Genomic DNA, 25,252 nt, shown 5'->3' with positions numbered 1-25,252 from the left:
AATGTCCTTTTTGTAATTTATATGCACTTATACATAGATAATTAATGTCAATTACCAAGTATATTCTTTGGAGAAAAAGTAATAAAACCTGGCTCATATTTCCCTTGGGTTTGCATCCTTTGCCACTTAGTCTCTACCTCCCACTGATACAGCTTCATATTTTCTTCATATCAGGTACAATACAGCAGTCTATGTCTGGTTTCAAACTATGTTAGTGCTGTGTGGTTGCCAACAGAATCATGTTGATTAGCTCCCTGGTTGCTGTCAAACAGAATGCTTCATACTTGCCTTGCTTTCCCTGACAGGGGAAAGTACTTTGTGTCCGATTTTGGACTACTGTGAAGTTTTGACTTTTGTAAAACTCATAGACCTTCTTTGCTGTTTGCAGCCATTCTTTCCATTTACAAGTAAAAAGCTAACATCAGGTTCAATGATTTGTGACACGGGAATCACACACAGCAAAGAGGAAGATTTTGAATGACATGCTGTAGGCTCCAGAGCTGGGGGCCCTGTTACTGAGTCTAGTGAACCAGGAGGTACAATTTTACACAAAGGTACTGCCAGTAAGGTGTCAGCATTACTGCAATATTAATTTTTTTTACAAATCCATATTATTTAAGACACTCAGCATTGTTATATATTGGAAATGGCAGAAAAGTTTTTTAAAAAAGGATAAAATAGTCTAAGAAACTCAGAAATGCTGTTCTTGCATTCAGGATTTAAAGATTAATAGGTTAATCCTCCTAGTTGAAGAACACACCACTTACAGATAAACTTTCAGGTCTCCTAACCCCTTGGCTGATTTAGTCATGACAGACGACTGACTCTTCAACTGATCCTATGCCCTTCAGTTATCAGAACTACAGGTAAAAGGCTGATTTAACTAAAAATATAGTGTTATTCCACTCTACCTTGAAGAATCTTATTACATTATGATAAATGTTATTCATGGAAGTTTTGCATTTTAAATAGCTCTGATAGCTTTACTGAAGACACCTAAATTTTAATGCATCTAACATCAGTTATAATTAATATTATGAACATACCTGTTTTGAAAATCTAGAAGTTCAGCCTTAATTTTTTCAATATCTACATCTGTCCAAAGTATCTCATAATAACCTTTAATACTATTTTTTACAGTATCATATAACCCATACATTTTTTGAAGCAAGCTTAACTCCTTCCTGGAAAAGAAAACCCAAAACATTCCAATAATGTCAGTCATTAACTCAGATATCTCACAACAGTTAAATAAAAGGTATATGCAATAGTACTACAAAAAATAGAGGTAGATCAATTAGATTATCTTTCTTAATGTAGACGAACACTTTATTATTAAAATCCACAACAAAGAGCAGGTAGTTGTGCTAATGACCTAATACCACACTAAATATATCAGGGAGAAGTTTTGCTTTAGTCAAGTTCTATAAAACTTCCATTCATCCAAACGGAAGCTAGTTTATATATTCTGAGCTGGCTCTGCAGTGCAAAGCAGAGCATGACAAGTGAAGACTATTTGGAGACACTGCTCTCTGAATCTAAATTAAAATGCTGATCTAAAAACATCCAGAAAAGGTTGTATCTTCATCTGCTGTGAATCACCATCAAACAATTAAATGGCTGTTGCAAAAACTTTAGAATCTGATTGTCATCTGTACAGCTTAAAAAAAAATGTAGTCTTTCATAAAGTGATACATTGACTTGTCCTTGCCTTTTCCTTGTTTGTTCTTTGTACTGTAACTTAATACTGAATACTATACTCATCTACTTCAATGTATTTATATTTATACATTTCTAGGACATATTATTCTGCTCCTTTGTATAATATTTACATGTAGTAAAATATTCCTGGTGTTTCTGTTACCATAATAAACAAATTTATTTTTTATTGGCAAATTAATTAGACATCTACACTTTATTTTTATTTAATTTAAGGAAGTGGAAACATTCCATATTGTTATATTTCCCTCTTTGGTGTACCCTAAGCTTTTCTAACATACTTAAGAATTACCTAAGACAGCTGTATTTGCACATTTACCTCACTTTATGCAAAACTGGATACTCTGTGACAGGCAATCCAAACAGCTGTTCACCAGATGAGTATGTGATAAACTTTCTCCACAGGTCATCAAAGTTAGACTGATAAAATTAGATTTAATACAGGCAAAAAGAAAAAATGTAAGATGTTTTAATCTAATCTTGTCTAATAATACATCGTTTAGCAGTTCTAAATTCGTCTTAAAATAATACCATTAGAAGTGAATGTAATAGAAAATATTTTAGAGCTAAAATTTTGAACAGTTCTCATGTAACGTAATACTCAAACCCATATGTTGAATTCAAATAGTGAAAGTTTACATAAGAAGCAAATAATTTGAAGAAGCATTTTATAAAAATAGGATGTGAAATGAATTCCACATCATAAGGGAAAAAAAAAAATAATTATCAGATGGTAAAATATACAGCCTGAAAAAAAAGCACTGAAGAGGGCCAAAAAATAAAGTTACTTTCAAAGTGTAACTACTGTCCAAAGGGTAAGATCATCATAGAAAAATGGAATAACAAATGATTTTTCTGGTTAGAACCCATAAGTACAAAGCATTCTTTTGACAAAACACTGCAAATTCAACCAAAATCACTCAACTTTCAGTACATATTAGATGCATTAGAAGGTGTAAGGAGCTTTTGTAATTTACTTTCAGAAACTTGCTGTTCAGAAATTCTGAATTTACTTTTTACAAGTCTTTACAATATGTAAGAGATTGACAGAAGTCCTGTTGAAAAAAATCTTCAAGTTCCTATAGCTTGCAGAAAAATAAGGTAGGATTAAAAGTAGACTGACAACTGGTTTTGGACCCATGAACTATGGTTCATAGCAAACAAATATCAAATGGAAAGACAGTTATCTGATGGAAAAGATGACCTTTAAAAGATAAAAAGATTGGGTTATGTGAAAGAGCAACTGGATTGTATTAAGTTCTGTCCGGGGCCAGATGAGGAGCAAGTGGAATGTCTGTGGGTACGAATTAAGGGACAGACTGGTATGGGTGATACAGTTGTGGGGGTCTATTATAGATCTCCTGATCAGGATGAAGGAGTTGATGAAGCTTTCTACAGGCAACTGGAAGTAGCCTCGCGACTACATGCCTTAGTCCTCACGGGGGATTTTAACTATCCCGATATTTGCTGGAAGACTCACACAGCCAATCATTCACAGTCTAGGAGGTTCCTCCAGTGCATTGACGATAACTTCTTAATGCAAATGGTGGACAAACCAACTAGGAGAGGAGCACTCCTAGATTTAGTACTCACCAACAAGGAGGGTTTGGTTGAAGGGGTGGTGATCAATGGCAGCCTTGGCTGCAGTGACCATGAGATGGTAGAGTTTCGGATCCTGTGTGGGAGGAATAGAATACCTAGCAAGGCCACAGTTCTGGATTTCCGAAGGGCCAACTTTGGCCTGTTCAATCAACTGCTAAGAGAAATCTCATGGAAAAGGGTACTAGGTGGTAAAGGGGCTCAAGATAGTTGGTCAGCATTCAAGGACCGCTTCTTCCAAGCTCAGGATCTGAGTGTCCCAATGGTCAGGAAATCAAGTAAGGGAGCTAGGAGACCAGCGTGGTTAAACAAGGAGCTGCTGGGCAAACTCAAGTGGAAAAGGAGAATCTATGGATTATGGAAAGAGGGGCTGGCCACTTGGGAGGAATATAGAACAGTTGTTAGAGGATGTAGGGAGGCAATTAGGACAGCTAAGGCCTCCTTGGAACTTAATCTTGCTAGTCAGGTTAAGGACAATAGAAAGGGCTTCTTCAAATACATAGCAAATAAAACTAACACAAGAGGCAATATAGGCCCACTGCTGAACGAGGTGGGTGCCCTGGAGACAGAGGATATAAAGAAGGCAAAGGTGCTGAATGCCTTCTTTGCCTCTGTCTTTACTCCTGCAGACTCTCCCCGGGGGCCCCAGATTCCTATTGCCCCAGAAGGAGTCAGGGCAAAGGAGGAGTTTGCTTTGGTAGATGAGGATTGGGTTAGGGATCAGCTATGCAATCTGGACATCTATAAATCAATGGGTCCGGATGGAATGCACCCACGGGTGCTGAGGGAGCTGGCGGAGGTCATTGCTAGGCCACTCTCCATCATCTTTGGTAAGTCGTGGGAAACAGGAGAGGTGCCTGAGGATTGGAGGATGGCAAATGTCACACCAGTCTATAAGAAGGGCAAGAAGGAGGACCCGGGTAATTATAGACCGGTCAGCCTTACCTCCGTCCCTGGAAAGGTGATGGAACAACTTATTCTTGACTCCATTTCTAGGCATATCAAGGATGAGGGCGTTATTAAGAACAGCCAACATGGTTTTATGAGGGGGAAGTCATGTTTGACCAACCTTATAGCCTTCTATGAGGAAGTGACTAGGTGGAGGGATGATGGTAGAGCAGTAGATGTGGTTTTTCTTGATTTCAGTAAGGCATTTGATACTGTCTCCCACAGCATTCTCATAGATAAGCTAAGGAAGTGTGGGCTTGACGATCAGGTAGTGAGGTGGATCAAGAACTGGTTGGAAGGAAGAAGGCAGAGAGTTGTGGTCAATGGTGCAGAGTCTAGCTGGAGGTCTGTGACTAGTGGAGTCCCTCAGGGGTCGGTGCTGGGACCAGTGCTGTTTAATATTTTCATCAACGACCTGGACGAGGGAACCGAGTGTACTCTCAGCAAGTTCGCTGATGACACTAAACTGGGAGGAGTGGCTGACACACCAGAAGGCTGTGTTGCCATTCAGCGAGACCTGGACAGGCTGGAGAGTTGGGCAGGGAGAAATTTGATGAAATTCAACAAGGGCAAGTGTAGAGTCTTGCATCTGGGGAAGAACAACCCCATGTACCAGTACAGGCTGGGGACTGACCTGCTGGAAAGTAGCAAAGGGGAAAGGGACCTGGGGGTCCTGGTGGATAGGAAGGTGAACATGAGCCAGCAATGTGCCCTTGTGGCCAAGAGGGCAAATGGCATCCTGGGGTGCATTAGAAAGGGTGTGGTTAGTAGGTCGAGAGAGGTTCTCCTCCCCCTCTATTCTGCCTTGGTTAGGCCACATCTGGAATATTGCATCCAGTTCTGGGCCCCTCAGTTCAAGAAGGACAGGGAACTGCTTGAAAGAGGCCAGCGCAGAGCCACAGAGATGATTAAGGGAGTGGAACACCTCCCTTATGAGGAGAGGCTGAAGGAGCTGGGTCTCTTCAGCTTGGAGAAGAGGAGACTGAGGGGTGACCTCATCAGTGTTTACAAATATGTAACGGGTGGGAGTCAGGAGGGTGGAGCCAGGCTTTTTTCAGTGATATCCAGTGATAGGACAAGGGGTAATGGGTGTAAACTGGAGCATAGAAGGCTCCACGTTAACATCAGGAAGAACTTCTTTACTGTGAGAGTGACAGAGCACTGGAACAGGTTGCCCAGGGGGGTTGTGGAGTCTCCCACATTGGAGATATTCAAGGCCCGCCTGGACAAGTTCCTCTGTGATGTACTCTAGGTTACCTGCTCTTGCAGGGAGGTTGGACCAGATGATCTCTTGAGGTTCCTTCCAACCCTTGGGATTCTGTGATTCTGTCATTCTGTTATGTGGCTGATGTAACTTAGCTTCTTTTCAGTCATTATCCAGTTGTCATACTTGACTCTTCCCTCTTCTACTGCTTTTATTACTCATTAAGTCAATAATTTTTGCACAAAGTGAAGCAAGGTTACACATCAATCAATCAATCAATACTTACACATTAAGGGAAATACTGCATGATAGTTAACATAACACAGAGAATAACAACCAAAACACATTTACCAAAAATCGTAGATGTGTCTGTCCTGGGTTCAGCTGGGATAAGCAATACCAGATCTGATTTTAATTGTTTGGAAACTCAGTTTATTTTCTTACCTGAAAGATCTGTAATCTATTACTGGCTTCCTGAGGTGGAATATTTGGAACCATAGGTCCTTCCTTTTAAAAAAAGCAGTTAACAAAAACTGAATATCAATTCTCAAAGTGACTGAAGCACATTATATATTTACAGGTAATCACAAAATGCACATATTTTTGATAGTCAAAATCCAATAAAGTTATATTTCTTGGTAATGCAATACTTACAATGGTAAATCTAAGAAAGGATAACTTTAATGAAATTTAAAATTCTTTAGCTTAATTGAACTCAATAGAGCTAGACTTCCATTTTTCATATTTTGTTCTTCTGAAAATAAAATACTGAGTGGCCCAAGACCATCTTTTCTAATGACGTGTGATCAAAGATGCCACATGTGCTACAATTCATCAGTTAATTTCTAAGTTAGCTAATTTGTAAGTTAATATTTCATGGCAAGTTTTACCACAGACATTTTTTTCTTTCCCTACAGAGTTGAGTGCATTGCTCTTTCTTCATACTGAAAAGTTTGACCTACAATGCTGACTGCTTAGCAACCATGGCATCAAACATCCAGTAGCTGTGCAGTATAAAATACCAGCAATCAACAGCTGCAAACCAAAAATATTGGAAAACTAAGTCAAGTTTTATATGTAGCTACTAAATTCACTTACTGTTTCATATGATATTTCAAAGTTTGACACATCTTCCTGAAAAACTGTGACTGATTCTAGCAAATTATTCTTAAATTTGGGCTGAAGTTGAACCAATTCATCTTGAACTCTGGTCTGATATGCAAAAGATTAAAATCAAAATAATTTCTTTTAAAATCAGGAACAGATAACTGAATTACACAGAAACCAAAATTATAAATAAACGTATGAAAATACTGAACAGAAAGCTAAGTAGATATTTTCCTCTTATGGCACTCTGTTTGATTTTTCACATGAAAAGTAGAGAAAAAACAAACAAATAAAAAACATAACTAAATCTTCTCACCACCATTACGTAAACATGTTTCATTATAAGTGGGCGAAGGAACAAAAGAACACAGAAAAGGGAGAAAAATATGCTATTATCTTCATTCCCTCCCACCAAAAAAACTCTTAAAAGCCAAAGTCTTTAAAAACTGTCTCATTCTTTGTTCGAAGAAAGCTCTTGAGTCCTTTTCAGAGTGATTAATCTGTGGGACAGGTTCTAACTTAATTGCTCCAACAAAGTATCTACATATTTCCATCTAACCTTCTCAATACTCAATAAATGTTGAGCTTTTGTGGGATATAAGGCTGTCTTAAACAATAAAGGCAATGTGCAATCACCACTTCAGGGTAGGGGAAGTAGCAGTGTATACACTCCTTAAAACCCAGGTAATCTAAAGGTAGTACAAAACCTGGAAATAAAGGAGAGCAGGAAGGGCAGAGAGACATAATGCATTTCTCATTTTCTTGCAGGTTATAATCATATACTAAAAGCTACAGTAATATCTAAGTATTAAAGAGCTCTATAAAAGTAAAATTAGAAAACTAACATACTAATAAAAGGCATAGACACTAGTATGAAACTGAGGCCAAGTGAGAAGACAGAGTGGAGTGACAGTGAGTCCCACATTGTCATTTATACTCTGAAAGAAGCATGCAAATACAAATGGAAAATAACATAGTTTAGACACTTACGGCTTTTTTCTGTAATTTCTTAAAAGAATATCTGAGTGAGTCAACTCCTTCTGATTCTTCTTTTGTAACCTTAATTTCACATGTATTTAGAATGGCATAGGCTTCCTAGATAAAAAAAGTAAAAAGCCTTAGGAACGCATTTTAAATTCATTTGCAGGAACATAGAACAAGTTTGTAAGAAACATTTCAAAGAAAGTCTGCTCATGTAATTTAGGCATAAAATATTGATTTATTTCTTTTTAAGTAGGGATGATGACTGAAGAACTAGGGAACAACAGCAAAAATATTTCTTCAAAGATGTCTTGGTTGAAATACTAGAAAACAATATACAAACACCATAAATTTAATATTAGAAATACATAACATTTTATCATCTCAATGGTATTTTTATTCCACCTGAATGTACAAGTTGATTATTTTTTTCTGACTCTGAATAGTTCTGCTCACTAAACTATACATTTTTAAATGTTTTGCCATATCACCTATAAAATATTAATTACTGTTTGCCAAACTATCAAATGCCTGCCTATGTATCTGTTACAGAATGAACCTTTTTTAACACTTGTTTTCATTAACAATGTGTTTGCCTGTCTTCTGCTCATTATTCTCCTCCTACACTCATGGCATTATTTAAAAATAAAATCATTTTCATATCTTATAGTTTCCCTGAACCACTGAAGTTGAAATGGGCCTCTGGAGATTGCCTGGTCAAGTTGATCAGGCATGATTCTCCCTTGATTAATCAACACTGACTATGTTCAATCCCCTTGTGTCATACTTTTCCTTGCATCAAGTTCTCTTTCCTTCAATCGTGTTCTAGTCAGAAATATAAAGACTAATGACCCCATCAACAAAGTTCTAATTAAACCTGCCGAGAACAAAAAAACACTGAAATTACCAATCAGTTGCCATTGTTCTCTACTTATAGATATGTCTTTATTTTATCAGACCTGTATTCTTTCATCATGTACGGAAATCTCATTAAAAAAATACCTAAGACTTACTTGGTAACATCACTAGCCCTACTGATATTAATGGAATTCATTATCTTAATATAGAAAGGGAGTAAATGCTTACAAGTTATATAGAATGCGAGTGGCTTGGGAAAGAACCTTTAACCAAATATTGATATCAAGGTGCCAGAAGCAGTTGTAAATAAACAACCAATGCTAATACTTCATATTTTATATCATTTATTTATACATTTTGCATAATTTCCTACACATGTAAAAGCTAGCAAATAGTGCTGAATTCAATTCCTCTTGCTTATTTTATTTAATATAAGCATAATTATCATGACAACAATAATCTGAAAGTTCTTTCTGCTATGATCTAACAGTCTTCAAGAAAGAAAATGTTACTCTACAGCAGTACAACTCCTCCTCCAAAAGGTGAATTACAATTTAACCCAAATGTGTTCTATTAAGGTGACCATTTCAAAGTGTGATAATAAATACCGAGTATATAACAGAATAATGAGCTTCTTTTACCTTCTTTCTCATAGGAAAAATGAAAGAATGCTGAAAGTTAATGACAGCATACAATGATATGTGGCTCCATGAATACTTTTTGGTTATATTTAAAGAGGTCACATGATCAAGATGTTTGTTGATAGATAAAGAAAAATTAAGAGGATTAAGACTAATGGCCAAGCATACAGCAAGAGGGAGACTACTACTCCCTTATCTTGCGCTCTCATCTGCTTATTTCCGCATATTGTCTCCTACAGTGTATTTATATTATAATTTGAGAATATCTTTTTGTTCTGCATTTATAAAGTATCTAGCTAAGTAATACTAATTAGTAATTCATAAGAAAAATAACAACAAAAATATTACTTCATTTCCCATCTTCACTGTATGTCCTTTAGGACAGTAAACTCATTGTTTGGGTTCTCAGGATTTTTAAGACTCCTATTATATACTATTATTAATCAAGATAAAAAAGTCATCTTACTTCAATAGGTCCCAGAGTTATATCTATTTCTATTTCTTTATCACGTATGACAGATAAAGCTTCCATTGCAAATCTGACATCATCTAAATCACACAGAGGTCGAGACATTTTTTTTAAATATTCAGTTATGAACGACGTCATGTTTGTCATTTTCTCTTTATATTTCTCATTTAAACAATGACAGAGAAGCAACATCCAGGTTTTGGCTTCAATTGCTAAAGCTGTTTGCAGTGGTCCTGATTTAAAAAAAAAAAAAAAAGCAATTTTTTTTTCCTGTAAAAATAAAACCCATATCATCAGTTATGATTCTTTAACAGTAATTAGGAAAAGCAGACAGGCAATCCAACTACTGCATTTTGAAAAAATTTAAGCTATACTTAAAAATATTTCTGTTCTTGCACTGTATATTATGGTATCTGTTAAACATATTCATAAGCTTACCTAATAAGATATATAAAGAAGAAAAAAAGAGGAAGGAAATGTCTACTTATTAATGTTGATTTTCAGACATTAACCAAATGTTAATATATATACATAAGATCAGTGGTGTGTAAATGGTTTATACCTGAGATTTTGAATACTTCATAAGTAAAACTGTAAGGTGCCTCATGATATCATTTACAGTTAATATATAAAGACAAATGAAGAGTGATGAGATAGAAAAGCTGATCATTTGCATTCTAACTTCTTTTCAGAGTAAATTAAGGTTTTAATAGGCAGTTTTTGTACTCTGGTGAAAGAAACCAAAAGATACTAGCAGCATATAGCCTGTTTTACAGCAGATATAGTTTCTCCTTTAATAATGTTATCATTAAAATATGACTCCTGAAAGTCAGAGGTAATTCAAGAAAAGTATTGTACACTGTCCAGAAGCTAGAATATGTAAATGATAATAAATCAATTCCCCAAACTAAATTGAGTCCAAGAAAAATACCTGCTTCCACAGATCACAAAACCATTTAATATCCTTGATCTTGAATTTAAAGGACTTGGCTCCCTCTGGTGCAGTGGTGACAGATAAGGGAGTAGCATGAACACCAACAATCTCCATATTCTTTTGGTTACACCAATTTTTATCACTCTTGGTTACATAATAATAGACAGCAAGAGTTATCCAGAGTCAAATACTTGGTTCCAGAGTGGTTTCATTAATAACAAGTTGCATCAAGGAATGAGGATATGCAATTAGCAGTCTGGCATTTTTGCTTATTCACTGTAAAAACCTAGGGTTAACACACCACCAAGATTCTGCAATGAACTCTAGTCATCAAAGAGTGCAGATTCTGTCTTCTCTGAGGTACAAGGAGGAGAAATTGTACAGAGATGATTTCTCAATCTAATCGGTTTAATCTCTCAGGAAATGGGTGTTGCTCATTAGAAACATGGCCTTACTAATATTTTAATATTTAGAAAGGGATACAATTACCACTTGTGCCTAGATAGCAACCACGATAATATTGGCCACAAAGTAAAACAAACAAACAACAACATAAAACAGTGACACTTGTCCTGAGAAGACATGTTAGCTTCCCTGTCATAGAACAAACAGCTTAATTATTCAACAAGCAGTTGCCTCAAGAGAATGCATTTGTCATTAATAACAGTCGCATCTGAGTGTTCTTCAGAGTAACCTGATCAATGTGTACCAGGTTGTCAGTACCACAGAAGGCCAGGTTACTGAAACATGGTGCAGTATAGAACTGAAGGAATGCATTCCAACTGCAGGTCTTAGTGCCAGCTTCTCTACCTTTAAAGACACTAGAGGTGGACAGGAAAACACGTGGTATTCTGAGAGCTATGGGTGCTAAACATGGGAATGACTAAGTAGCCATACCTCCTGCTAAGCCAAAAACTGATATTGAAAAACAACCTGATGCAGCAATGTGCTAATCTTCTGCCAGTATCAAAGAAAGTGATTTATGGTTCCAATGCACTTCATAATCACTGGCTGATTTGGTGCCAGAGATGAGTGCCAGAGATGATCAAGCCTCCACGAAAACTTCACAGCCATGACAGAATTTAATTTCGCTGCTCCAAAGAGGAGAAAGGAAGGGGAATGGAAGATTTGTTTCAAGACAGATTTCTTAGATGGGTCTGAGTGAGCCCTGGCTGATCAGTCAGGGAGGTCTCTTCAGTAATCTCTATTCATGTTGTAAGCATTTCTTTCCAAGAATAAACCAAATAACATGACTGTTATATTCATTATCTTACTGTATATGCAAAGATAAGAAAATGTCATACCTATATGCAATTCAATTGGACCAAGAGGAATAGTAGGGTTTAAATTTTTCATCTCTTCTTCCAGCTTTGCATACCGAAGTATTTCTTCTTTAATTTCAGTCAGAGATGGACAGCTAGCAAAATATTGCTGTGTGTAGTTTAAAATATCAATGAGCAAACATCCTTTTTCATATTTTTCATTAAACAAGTATCAACAGTTATTCAGGAATTAGTGAAAATTTATACAGGTTTTAGCCTTCTGTAACCCTGCTAAAAGAGTAAAATGGATGCGATGAGGCAGTCATGTTTATCGATTTCTGTGTCAGTTACTCTCAAGTTTGTTGGGAAGTTCCAATCAAATTTAGCAGAAAAACAAATACCCAAGACATGCAAAAAGCCTAACAGTTTTGTGAAAACAGGTGATGAAACAGAGACCAAAACATACATGCCCACACTTACAGAAAGTCTACCCTGTTAGCCCAATCATATGGGAAACAATCACAATAAAACATTTTCCTTCCATGAGAAGGACTCAAGTCTAGGAAAGTTCTGTGATTCTGAGAAACTGAAGTTCAGAAATGTTACACAAGAGCTGTACTCAATATGTCTGTGTGGCAGGGACAAGAAATAATGAAAGCTGTTTCCCACTTCTATTCTTTTGTCTGAGAGTACCCAGGCAGGCAGTGGAAGGGTTCGTATAGTGCTAAAGAAAGAATGTATAAACGATAGCATGTGTGTAAAAAACTGAACTCCAGTATTATTGAGGCTTTCTATGTAGCAGTATTGTTTTTTTCAGTAGCACTAGATCAAATGAATAGTACTCATTTGATTAGATTTCAAATTTTAATTAGGCTAACAGTAAATTCTCAGTTCTGCATATAAAGTGGGTTTTCCTAGCCCACATAAACTGCACAACTTGCATTGCAACAGTCGAAAGACACCAGTACTCCTGTAGTAAATAAGGTGATGCAATATTCACAGATCTGTGTGCATATAATGCAGTCTATTAAATAGAAAGTAGAAGCATAGAAAGCTCAATTAATGCCAGGTTAAATAAAGTAGATACATTCCTTTTGCTTAGGAAATACATCACCACTACTGAAAAACAAAATAAGAATTTCAGCTGTTAATGTGCTTTCTACATCTTTTTCCTTGATTGTTTTCCCTGATTTTTTTCTGATTAAAAAAATAGGAATAATGAAGAACAGTCCTATAGGTGATCATCATTAAACTCACCTGAACTTTCTCATCTCTATCTTCTGTCCATAGTACCTTATACTTCTGAAAGTCCTTCAGAACTTCACTAGCTACTTCTCTTAGAGAATTCACAGAAGAAGAGAGAAGCATAACTAATTTAGAAACATCTTCATGTTCTGCAACACCTGAGTAAAAGTTTAGTAGCTTTCTGGCGAGCACACCTTCAGCTCCTTCTGTAAAATAAAATTATATGTCAATGAATGAACCATTAAAAGTTTGAATAGAATTCTCTTCTAAACCTATGCATGCCAAGTTAAGTAATGATACTCTTCAGTAAGGCTGAATAACCTTCTTCAAATGTTTGTATGACTGCTTAAATATGACAAAATGCTAGCTCAGCCAGGCTCTACACAGCCAGAGAAAATTCCATACAGAGTGAATGTTTCCAAATGGAAATAGTCTTCCTAATTTACAAATTAGATGCTAAGCTTTACCAAGTCATATGTAAATAAGTGCATAAATAATGTCTGTCATATGTTAAAGCTGCTCGTCTTGCAAACTGCTAATTTCAAAGTATTTTGAGTCTTGTCTGAAAGAGTGTAGAAATAAATGAAGAAAAAAAAAAGTGGGGGGGAGGGCAGGGAGAAAAGGACAATCTAGAGATTTTCCTACATCTCATAAATCTCTTGCCTCCACAAATGCTTTCAAAGGCAGTTTTGACACTGGTAGCTGCTGCTCCGGTTACACTGTTGATGTTGAAAGACAAGCCCTGTCTCCATTAAGAACTAGAATTAAGCTCAGACAGAAGGAAAATAAAATGCACTTAATCATGTCCCTCCATCTTTGATGAATTGCTGAAACAACCAGGGTCAATATAGACATTGATATCCCCAAGATCTAATAAGCCCATTCTGCCATAATGATGTCTGAGCATTCTGAAGCAGATAAAAAAGAATGGAGAAATAAAATCCACTCTTCCCACAACCTACATTTTTAATGGGGGATTTAATGCAACTCTGAGTTCTCTTTTACTCTGAAGACCTTTTCAGGGATCTGCTCACTGGAAACAAAGTCTCAGATTTATCCATCCTTGCCAATGTACTCCTATAGATCTCATTGAGCAAATACTAACATACACCTCTAGGTGCGGCTGCTGAGCAGTTAAAAGGTGATGAAAATGGTTACTTGTTGATATTGTATTTTGACACAGAAGAGGAAAAGGCTGTGACTGACGAAGACAGCTTCCTACCATCCCTGCTTGAAGCCCATTAAAAGACCTTAAAAATCATACAAAGCACATCTGTAGAAGAACAAAGTCCCAGCTCTGGACTGTGGAAACAAAAACCTGCCCAAGATGTTAAAGACTATCCAAAGGAATTACAACAAAGATACAACTGTATTGCAGATCAATGGCTCAGCCAAGCAGCTAAAAGAACCTGATGGTAAAAATATGTTCAGGCTTTTGTAGGTGCTTGCAAAGCATATGGAGGGATGTTTAGAAATAATATAATGGTAAAAAATATCTTAATAAAGCAGATGCTGGTCTATCTACAGACTGAATATTCACATGAACAAAGACTTGAAGTGTCTTACAATCCATTCTAAGAATACAGCCAGCAATTAAAATTTTTACTGGAACCTAATTATTAAACTGGCTCTTGTTCAATTCTCAATATTCCAATGTAAGCTCATATACAATCATTGTTTATGATTTAACTATATCATTATGGTTACATTCCACAGTAAGCAGGTAAAAAAAATTAACAAGCTTACTGGGCCTCAAATTAAATAGGAGATTCAGAATGTAGTAACTTTTCTAAGATTGCTTTGCTTATTGTTTCTCAGAGTTTCACTTACATAAGCCTGAAAAGGTATTTCTGGAACAGACAGCTAAATAAATCAAAACAAACCAAACAATTTAATGCAAGATAATCCACAGTTGGCCTTTTTGAAGGAAAGTAAGCTTATTCAGAAATATTTATACATGACATTTTAATTAAAGACAAAATTTAAAATAAGTAAAAGAAAAACAAACCCAAACCACTTACTTTCCTTTTTTTTTTTTACTTGTCCTGGTAATCCTGCTGAGGATAATTGCCATTTGCTTGCTTCTGGTTTTAATCTAGATTTTTGCAAATGCTTCTGTCCCCACTGAGCAACTCCACGATTTACTTCCAGTATTAACTGAATCATGCAATTGATAGCTTGCTGTATATCATCTAAACTGGGGACCATTATCTGTTTAGAACATTTGAAACATTGTTAAATAAAATGCAATTGACTTTCATTTTTTAAGTTCTCAGTTTTACTCCACTTGTAGTGAATTGTGGAACTTGCCCCAGGAGACAACCTGGGAAATGTAACAGTTTGGCTCAGAACTGCCTATTAAACTTGTACATACTCTAGTGACCTGTTACCTATTTGCACAGTCATAACTTGGTTAAAATGATAAGCAAGTATATAAGTAGATGGATTTATTGGTGGTTTGGTTTTTTTTTTTTTTTTACAATATGTTTACAATTGCTACATTTTAAATAGCATTTGTATAATTATCTTCTATAGTTTGTTACAAGCCTTGTTTCCTGCATTCTAGAAGCACTAGAAAAGGATGCCAAGATCCTCCCCTCTGTTGCTCTTAACCACTAAATTCTGAGAGAACTGTAAGAGAGATAGTCATAAAAACACATATAGTCAGCTTATTTTAAAGATCTACAGCTACAGAACCTCTTCTTTTAAGTGCTTTTCTATACATGTATTCATACTGTGGGTATTTTCAGATAAACAAAATCACCTGGATCAAAGTGCCAAAGGTTTTAGTTGAATAATTTATTTTCTCCCAAACAGTTTCTTTTCTCCCAAAGGTTTCATTACCTCAGAAACTTTTGGAAGAGCACAGTATTTAGTAAAGTAGTGGAACTCCATGCAGTAGCCCTGAAGATGTCAACTTGTATATTTGGCAAGGATTTTGTATCGTAATTCTGAAAGCAAACTAAAACCGAGTCAGAAGAGGAGAACTCATATGCAACTACTGGAGTACATGTTAAAAGGAACCAGAAGGAAAACAAGAATTCTTGATGTGAATCAAGAACAACTAGCTAACAGAATAGTGTCAAACCCCAGGCCCTAGTCTGCCATCATCCACTGCATAAATGCTAATATGGTTAGCATAGCAAAAAAAAAAAAAAATCTGAAAAACTCTCCCAGAAAAAAATCAGGCACAGTTTGGTGCATAAAACATGTCAGGAGCTGTTTCTAACACACAGTTTGAATGCAAACTTCTGGAGTCAGGAATATAAACAGTACAAGGGATACACACTATTTCACATCAGCTCACTTTCAGGTCAAAGAACAGTCTCTAGCCTGTTTTATTTAGCATTACACAAACAGCCATAAAGTGCTGAACCCAAAACATTTTGAACTGTATTGACAGCAATAATGACAGTCTTGTGCTTGTTTGAAAATCAGGTGTATGTAGGATAAGGTGGAGTAAAGGCACACATCAATTTCGCAAAAATACTGAGCAGAAGGAAGAGTCTATCTGAGAGTGACTCACGAAAGAATGGAAAAATGGCATTTCCTGCCAAAATTACAAGAAAGGTCACTCTCATGATATACTTAATCCTCAAATGTAGTCCTTAGAACACTATCTCACAGCTTTCATGTGCAAGCCATCATTCTGAAAGGATGCAGTCAGCCACAGGAGTCCCCCACAACTGGGACACAAACTGCTTGAAAGTTATAGAATGTTTCAGAATTATAGAATGGTTTGGGTTGGAAAGGACCTTAAGATCATCTAGTTCCAATCCCCCTGCCATGGGCAGGGACATCACACACTAGACCACATCTCCCAAAGTTCTGTCCAACCTGACCTTGACCACCGACAGGGACGGAGCATTTATCACTGCTTTAGGCAACCCATTCCAGTGCCTCATGTCCATCACAGTGAAGAACTTCTTCCTTATATCTAGCCTAAACTTCCCCTGTTTAAGTTTTAACCCATTACCCCTTGTCCTATCCCTACAGTCCCTAATGAAGAGTCCATCCCCAGCATCCTTATAGGCCCCTTCAGATACTGAAAGGCTGCTATGAGATCTAAACGCAGCCTTCTATTCTCCAAGCTGAACAGCCCCAACTTTCTCAGCCTATCTTCATACGGGAGGTGCTCCAGGCCCCTGATCATTCTCATGGCCCTCCTCTGGACTTGTTCCAACAGTTCCATGCCCTTTTTATGTTGAGGACACCAGAACTGTACACAATACTCCAAGCGAGGTCTCACGAGAGCAGAGTAGAGGGGCAGGATCACCTCCTTCAACCTGCTGGTCATACTCCTTTTGATGCAGCCTAGGATACCATTGGATTTCTGGGCTGCAAGTGCACACTGAAGCCTGCTCATGTTCCTCATCAACCAACACCCCCAAGTCCTTCTCCGCAGGGCTGCTCTGAATCTCTTCCCCACCCAGCCTGTAGCTGTGCCTGGGATTGCACCTACCCAGGGGTAGGACCTTGCACTTGGCATGGTTGAACTTCATGAGGTTGGCATCAGCCCACCTCTCAAGCATGTCAAGGTCCCTCTGGAAGGCATTCCTTCCCTCCAGCGTATCAACCAAACCACACAGCTTGGTGTCATCAGCAAACTTGCTGAGGGCGTACTCAATCCCACTGTCCATGTCAGTGACAAAGATGTTGAACAGGATCAGTCCCAACACCAACCAATCAATCTCATGGATTGAGCAGTTACATGCATAAAAGCAAGGATCTTGCAAAATTCTTATCAGCATTAGCAAAGTGGTATTTTACCCAGCATTACTTGATCACTGCCCTAGATCAGTCAAGTATTTCAAGAGCTGGTTAAGAAAGATAGATGCACTTCCCTTTGCAGTGAGTAGATCTTGGGGCTTTATGCTTAGGCAAATATCAATAAGGTAAAAATTCTACACTTTGACAGACCTTATATGCCATGTGTACATAAAGTGTGAATGTACAAGAGAATGCCAATATAAACACTGATTCAATGGCAAAGGAATATCACCTTATCCTTCCTTTCATTGCATTTCCATAAACATAAAACTTTTAGTCTTTATAAGGCAGATAGATATTATGTTACCTTCTCATGCATAAAATAAAATACCACACATATCACTGCCACAGAGTTATCTTACTCTACAAAACACAAACAAATGCATTCATTATTTCTTTGCAGTCAAGCCGATTTTTGTCCTCCGCACACAGAAATCCACAGCTTTTTTGGGTTTGAATCTTCTCATTTTTTTTAAGTTTTTCTCCTTCTGGTCATCTTACTTCCTACTGAGATGACCAAAACCAATCTGACTTAAATAATGTTAAATTTTTTTAATTCAATTAAGTATTTAAATCATGCAAGGAACAAAACAGTTAAAAACAAACATGAAAAATCTATTTCAGAAATGCTACACATGAAGGAGAACTGTAATAATTCTGCAAAGAATACTGATGGACAGATTGCAATATAATTGCTGAAACACAGAAGAATAAAAGGCCAGGTTCTGCAAGTACCACTAAGAAATCAGGAGCATGCGGACTGTGAGCACGTTTCACCAGTGCTCTCAGCACACTCAAAGGCCTGAGCAAGTGTTCTATGTTGGAATGGATGCCAGTTCAGTAGATGTGTGCCCACATCCTGATCTTAAGCAAATACATAGATAACTATAAGACAGTGTATTTTACCTTACCTATATGACACATAACTTACAATATTGGGAACAGCGAGGTGTAGTTCCACTTTTAGAAGAGAAGCCACCTCCTGAGATTTGCTTGAATGGGCAGAAAGCTTTGTTCTCCCAAAAGTAGTTTTGCTGAAAATAATTTTGAAACATCATAAACACTTCACCAAGAAATCTCCTCAAATTATCTTGGAAATACAATTTTGAGCTACCTTTTCTGGGCAGACCCTCATGAATTTTTCATACTAAGTTATGAACTACTTGACAAAACTTATAGAAGCTTCTTGTTTAAAGGGTAATGATAATACCCAGAGCTCCATCATTCAGACAGAGGTTACCTTGGATCCAGCCATTGCTTTCAGATTATTTTTTTTTAACCAGAACATTTCCTGATTCTGGATTCTGATGCTTTAATTAACAGAATTTAATGCCTTAATGATGGAACTCTACCAGTGCTTTGATTAGGACATAAGAAGGTTTTACTGACCATTTCATGTAACAACCTATCAAGAGTAAAAGTTGCTTTGTTACATTTTAGATAAACATTCAACAGAACAGGAAAAAACCAAAACCACTTTCAAACATGATGAGCTAGTGGAAAATTAAAAACACATGACCTGAACCCACTCAAAACTAGCAACTAAAGTGCAAATTACGATTTCTAAATGCCATGACATGACATGGTGACCAAATAAGAGAGAATTCAACAATATGATACGATAGACATATGTAAAGGACACACCTATATAAATTCCTGTTGACTTAAATAAGATTGGGATTTCAATGCATTTTCTATGAAAGATGTCATCAGAAAAAGAATTGTCTTCAACACACATTAATGAAAAACCACCATCAAGTTCACCTGCTTAAAATTAATTCTCTTAATAGAATTCTAAGTAGACTTTCCAATATACAATATATTATACTGAAGTAATTCTGTCTCTGAAGTATACGCCTGTTTGAGCAGGGAAGAATCTATAAAAATTATACTGGGTATGGGAGGATTATAAAATTGTATGGATCTTGATATTATCATACAGAATCATAGAATAGTTAGGGTTGGAAAGGACCTTAAGATCATCAAGTTCCAACTCCCCTGCCATTGGCAGGGACGCTTCGCACTAAACCATCTTTAACCCATAGGAAACAATTCTGAGTGCACAGCCATGCTTGCTGAAATAATCTGAAATGATTACTTAAGCTCTAGTCATTTGAGTCAGACTAATTGTACTAACAGCATTTTGAAAGCAATCCCAAGGAAAAACATACGGGAATAAAAAAGGGTGCAGGTAGAAGGGAAACAATACCAGAAATAAACTTCATTTTCTGCACAAAACCAAGTGCATAGACTATAATTAGCAACATAAAGAAATAAAGCATAAAAGTGCTGTTCAAAGCATCACTGCAACCTAAAGTAAATGCTCTTGTCCTGGATTCAGTAATAGCAGTCATTTTTCTCTTTCTTGGTAGCTGCTGCAGTGCTGTGTTTTGACTTCCGGGCCGGGAACAGAGCTGATAAAAATGATGTTTTGGTTTGGCCAAGGACTTTGTGAGCCTCATGCTCTGCCAGGGAGGAGGGGAAGCCGGGAGGAAGCAGAGACAGGACACCTGACCCAAACTGACCAAAGAGGTATTCCATACCACAGCACGTCATGCCCAGGAGGTAACTGGGAGTTACCTGGAACAGCTGGGGGACTGCAGGGTTGGAGGAGGTATCGGTCGGTGCTTGGTCGGGCTGGGGGGGGGCGAGTTATCGGTCTCCTGGTGATGAGGTGTTGTATTCTCTTCCCTTGTTATTTCCTTTATCATTACTATTATTGGAGGTAGCAGTAGTGATTTGTGTTATACCTTAGTTACTAAACTGTTCTTATCTCAACCCGTGGGAGTTGCATTCTTTTTGATTCTCCTCTCTGTCCCTCCAGGAATAGGGGAGGGCAAGAAGGGGAGGGGGGAGTGAGTGGACAAGCTGTCTGGATGGGTTAAACCACGACAGCTCTCCATGTTCTGCTTGAGCTAAGAAGTCCAGGACCAAGAGTTCTAGGACCATCTGACTAATAATACATGTGCATCTATTATTACATGTGAGAATGTACATTTAAATTATTATAATAATACAGAAATAACTTTGTTCTAGTAATACTATTGAAGAAACCTTTCATTTGCAACTTACTTTGAAACAAATATTCTTTTTTTAAGACTATCCAAAGACAGTCGGGTGGCTTTCTGGAGGCTGTCTAGCAGCTGGTAACTGAAATAGGCAACCAACTCTTTTGATTTCTGTAATAAATAAAATGCACATCATCCTGTATTGTATTCGACAGAAACCTGAATAATACTTCAAAAGGTTTTAAGTCAAACATATTAGTTTTGTCTGAAGGAATTTATACTGCAAGCTGCATGAAAATACAAGGGGAAAATAGCTTGTATGTAAGTAAATAAGCAAAAGCTGAATGAAAAAGAGAATATAGTATCTGAGGAAACTCAAGTTGTCTTATTCAGAGACAGAATACTGAGATTTGGCTGAAGTTTCACACTCCTTCAGAAAAGCTCTCTGTAAAATCACCATGAATTATGCAAAAATATTATTATATAAGTACTTTTTTGAAATAAGAGACAAATATAGTAAAATCTCACTGTACTGGATGAAGAAGAACAAAAACGCAGCAACATGCAATAATCACTAGCATGAAACAACAGAATGAAATCTTGTAACATTACTGCATTTGTGCTTGCCAGTTTGTGAGTTTGTTCTCTACTTCCACTTCTCTGCTGAATATGGAGAGATCGTATACTTTAAGGAAAAAGTACAAAGGTGGTGAAGTTGGAAGAAGACATAAAGGATGAATGTTTCCACCCACCCAAGAAGGAAAGCCTGTGTTATGGCCTAGGCACAATATTCTCTCCAAACTTTTACACTTACCACTTACATATCAATAATCTGTTTAGTAAAGGTGATAACCTGAATAACATGGAATATACTTTTGAAAGCTACAATCTATTTTAAACTCACTTTGTAGGGCAACTATTTCATAATTTTTACATTACATTTTATATTCTTTATGTGATGTCTTTCCGTAACAGATTTCTATCTACCAAAACTCAAGATACTATTTACTAATATGAGTGGTCAGAAAAAAAACCCTTTCTGATCACAAAATACCTTTTTAAACTCATCTTTGTTATCATGAGAAGGTGAAGAAGCACTCTTTTCGCTCTCATTTTCATCATCTCCAAACATTATATGCTTTTCTTTTACTGTAAATTAAAAAAAAAACAAAACAGAAAAAAAATAAAACCTTGTTAACTGAACATAGTGTTCTGCCTTGAACCATGCCGTTTCCTCTCTTTACAAACAAAACAGTACTGATTTTTTATTTTAGGAGTATTTGGATCAGCTAATTAGTTTTCTCTCACACATTTTTCTTTTTTTTTACACCAGGAATCAGCTTAACACCCCAGTCTATAAGCCTCAGCCTAAGAGATACCATGCACTACAGATATGTTATTAAAGGTAGCTAGGCAGACATGGATATATCAGCTTGAAATGGGGGGGAGGGAGTGTGTGTGTGATATCAAGATAAACAGTTTAACAAAATACAAAGAAGTATATTTTCATTGGGTTTGTCTGGTTGCATGGCATTGAAATACCTGGAGCATTGAACCTAAGTACGCCCCTATGTCTGGAGGAAACTGAACCCAGAAGGGAAAAATCCTGTGTACGAAAAGGAGCTCCATTACTGAATAAGCCTCAAAATGCATTCTTCTTAAAAACATTTTCTTCAGCTAAAACCTGTTTTACCTATAATGGTATAGCACCTCCTAAAATCTTTGTAACACATCCCAGAGCAGTGGGAACCAGCCATGTTGATGAGCTGTGAGCCTCGTACACTAGCAGTTGATTGTCAAATAACTGTACTAATTTAAGCTGATCAGCTAGTTAAGCACTGGCATTTGAGATACAATTCTACTGTGACAGAAAAGTCACAGAAAGGGACAGTATCAAATACTCCATAGACCTGAAAAAAGAGAAACACTGGATTCATTGGGGGGAGGTATGGTATAATACTAAGAGAAATGGAACCATAATGTTCTTCCTCTAGAGCAAATACCTTGGTAATCTAAACAAAAGGACAGAGTTTAATTCTAGAAACCCCAATACTGAAACACTGAATTACCTCTGTATTTCATAGGCTAACATAGTCTCATAGTTTAACAGAAGTAATTGAAGGCAGAACTGTGACACAGATCAAAGCGCAGTGGGAGAGAGAAGTCTGAAGAAAGTCAGCTAAAACAATTGAATTTTGATACATAGTACGTAAATCACACAACAAGGGACAGATTTTTATTTAAATAATCAACATTACCTACCTGGTAAAATGGGGCTTTCTGAGGTTTTCTTAGGATATTCAATTTCATAATTCTGTTTAAATACAGATATTAGTTCTTGAACAGCATCTTCAATGTGCATGCTTTTGTGGTTCAATAACTCAGCACAATCTTTAGCATAAGCCTGTTAAAGAAAAATATCAATGAATTATCTTAGCATCACTGATTATCTTATTACTGTTTTTCTCTTCATGGAAAGACAAAACATTTCCCTGAATATTGCATTCTTCAGAATGAGACTATTTCAGTAAAACAGCAACATTTTAAAAAGAAAACTGAGAAACCAAACCAAAAATCTTTACTCAAAAATATAAATATCTTCTGTTATCACTACATTTTTAACACTTTTAATTTCAAATGTTCATTTTTGAAATACAACTGCATTTTTAAGGGCCAAGAAGAAAATCCGGATTATTGAAGGGAGGTCACAGTCTGAACCTGAAATTACCCAAATACTCTTTCAACTGTCCTTAATTGTTTTATTTACTTGCACTAATTTGCTAACTAAATACTTCTTTTTAGTCTCATTTGGAATTAAGAAAACTCTTACATTCTCAAATATACTTGTTAGAAAGTCTTTTTTTGCATTATCCTTTAAAAAAAAAACAGTTTGGAAAAAACAGGAGAAAAAAAAAGGCTGCATATATCTTAGTACCTTCATACAAAAACATCTCATCTAAATGTGAAGCAGTCAAATAGATAAAAATTATGTGTGAAATACTACACCTCAAGTACCTCAAATACTCAAGAACAAATCTATCTTCATACAAAACATTGCAACCAAAATATTTTAGCTATAAAAAAATTAAAATTTGTTACCACAGTTGGAAAAATTCTCTCCTAGTTTTATATTAATTTACTAAGGCATTGTTTCTAATATGCTCAAGAAGTCACATCCAAAAGTGTAAAGTGGCACATACTTCATTGGAGGTCAACATATCCTCTACTTTAATAGGATCCTCTACTGGTAATACAATTAGAAGAGTATTTGATATCTCACTTAATATTGAAAAAATCTGCACTTCACTTAAATCAGTAACCTAAAAAGAGAAAATCATATTAATACCATACATTTATCTTTAAAGCATAACGCATTCGATTTTATAGAGTTCTAACAGGTATGCAATGTTTTGCAGAAAAATAAAAATTGTATCTCTCTACCCAGTGAAAACACAAGAACTTACATAGTGGAAAATCCTCTAAGAACGTGAATCATAGCAGAAAAAAACAAAAACAAAAAAAACAAAAAAAACCCTTGGTGAATATTTTAAAGGCTAAATTCAGTCTGTTTTTATTGTGAATTATCTCTTTCTCTATTATCTACAGAGGGAATTTAGGAAGAAAAGCACCCTACAAAAAATTTAGTCTTTGTTAACATGTTCCATTGCGGACTATGAACAATGAAAGACCAGATGTAAGTCTGCTAACTATTCAGTTACTATTGCCACAGAAAACAACAACTCAGTTGATGAGAGTGTAGGTATTTAAATGTCGCTTAATATAACAACATCTAAAAAGATTAGTAGTATGCACAACTTCATTTCAGGCAGTCCTTTAAAAAAAATAAAATCTTGCAGCTCCTAAGTGTCTGCACCAGTTCCACGTTGGCAAACCAAGACATATGAATCCTTCAGAAAGTGAAATCTTTAGAGTAATTTCATGTTTTCACCTATTTCTTCACAGATTTCTAGTTATCATCACCGTATTTTTAAATTCACTGCACACATGAAATTAATTCACAGACAGTATAAGCCAAGACTACTTGTGCACCATAACAGCAAGGATCTAATAATTTTTGAATGCGTTTTTCTTGATAGCTTTTGAGATGGTCAGCCTTGGAGATTGGTTGAATGACTGGCAATAGAAATAATTATCTCCTTTTTCCAGGAGATTCCAGGAATGCCAACAGAAACTGGTCCCAAGACTAGAAGTAGCTTCTTTAACCTTGTCTTCTTTCCTGCAAGTTTAGGAATTGATGGAACAGAAAGGAACTCTTGCTCCACAATACTATCCATGATACTAGGCTCCTGAACCATCCTTGTTTTAACAGCAGTTTTAGGAAGACAGGTAGTAAGTCCAACCACAAATCATTCCAATTATGCACTATACACTGCTGCTAGATTAAATAAAAGAGTAACAAAACAAGTTAATGTGTTAAGATTCTTGTTCATAGTCTTACTGGCCATGAGTTGCAAGGCAAGGGGAAGTCTGCTGTAACTTGCTTGAT

The 25,252-nt window shown here is 36.4% G+C and overlaps 1 protein-coding gene across 1 annotated transcript in view; it reads right to left on the bottom strand.

The window, feature by feature from the left end:
- The window catches only part of DNAH8 (dynein axonemal heavy chain 8), a 138,712-nt gene that overhangs the window by 87,354 nt on the left and 26,106 nt on the right, over window positions 1–25,252 (bottom strand). The window contains exons 20-33 of the mRNA XM_061365983.1: window positions 23,946–24,065; window positions 23,008–23,149; window positions 21,800–21,894; window positions 20,810–20,916; window positions 18,669–18,771; window positions 14,989–15,178; window positions 12,980–13,173; window positions 11,765–11,891; window positions 9,524–9,759; window positions 7,568–7,672; window positions 6,569–6,682; window positions 5,915–5,977; window positions 2,039–2,139; window positions 1,047–1,184 (exon numbers count right to left, since the gene is read on the bottom strand). Of these exons, the coding sequence (XP_061221967.1) occupies window positions 1,047–1,184; window positions 2,039–2,139; window positions 5,915–5,977; window positions 6,569–6,682; window positions 7,568–7,672; window positions 9,524–9,759; window positions 11,765–11,891; window positions 12,980–13,173; window positions 14,989–15,178; window positions 18,669–18,771; window positions 20,810–20,916; window positions 21,800–21,894; window positions 23,008–23,149; window positions 23,946–24,065 (1,835 nt within the window). The remainder of the gene's footprint in view (window positions 1–1,046; window positions 1,185–2,038; window positions 2,140–5,914; window positions 5,978–6,568; window positions 6,683–7,567; window positions 7,673–9,523; window positions 9,760–11,764; window positions 11,892–12,979; window positions 13,174–14,988; window positions 15,179–18,668; window positions 18,772–20,809; window positions 20,917–21,799; window positions 21,895–23,007; window positions 23,150–23,945; window positions 24,066–25,252) is intronic.

The sequence above is a fragment of the Neopsephotus bourkii genome, unplaced genomic scaffold, assembly GCF_033783945.1.
Source record: "Neopsephotus bourkii isolate Nb327-2 ecotype Australia unplaced genomic scaffold, CSIRO-AGI_Nbou_v1 NB_1292, whole genome shotgun sequence".
In the NCBI taxonomy this organism is placed as follows: Eukaryota; Metazoa; Chordata; class Aves; order Psittaciformes; family Psittacidae; genus Neopsephotus; species Neopsephotus bourkii.
Note: the sequence above shows the minus strand (reverse complement) of the source record. Positions and strands in the feature narration are given on the sequence as shown.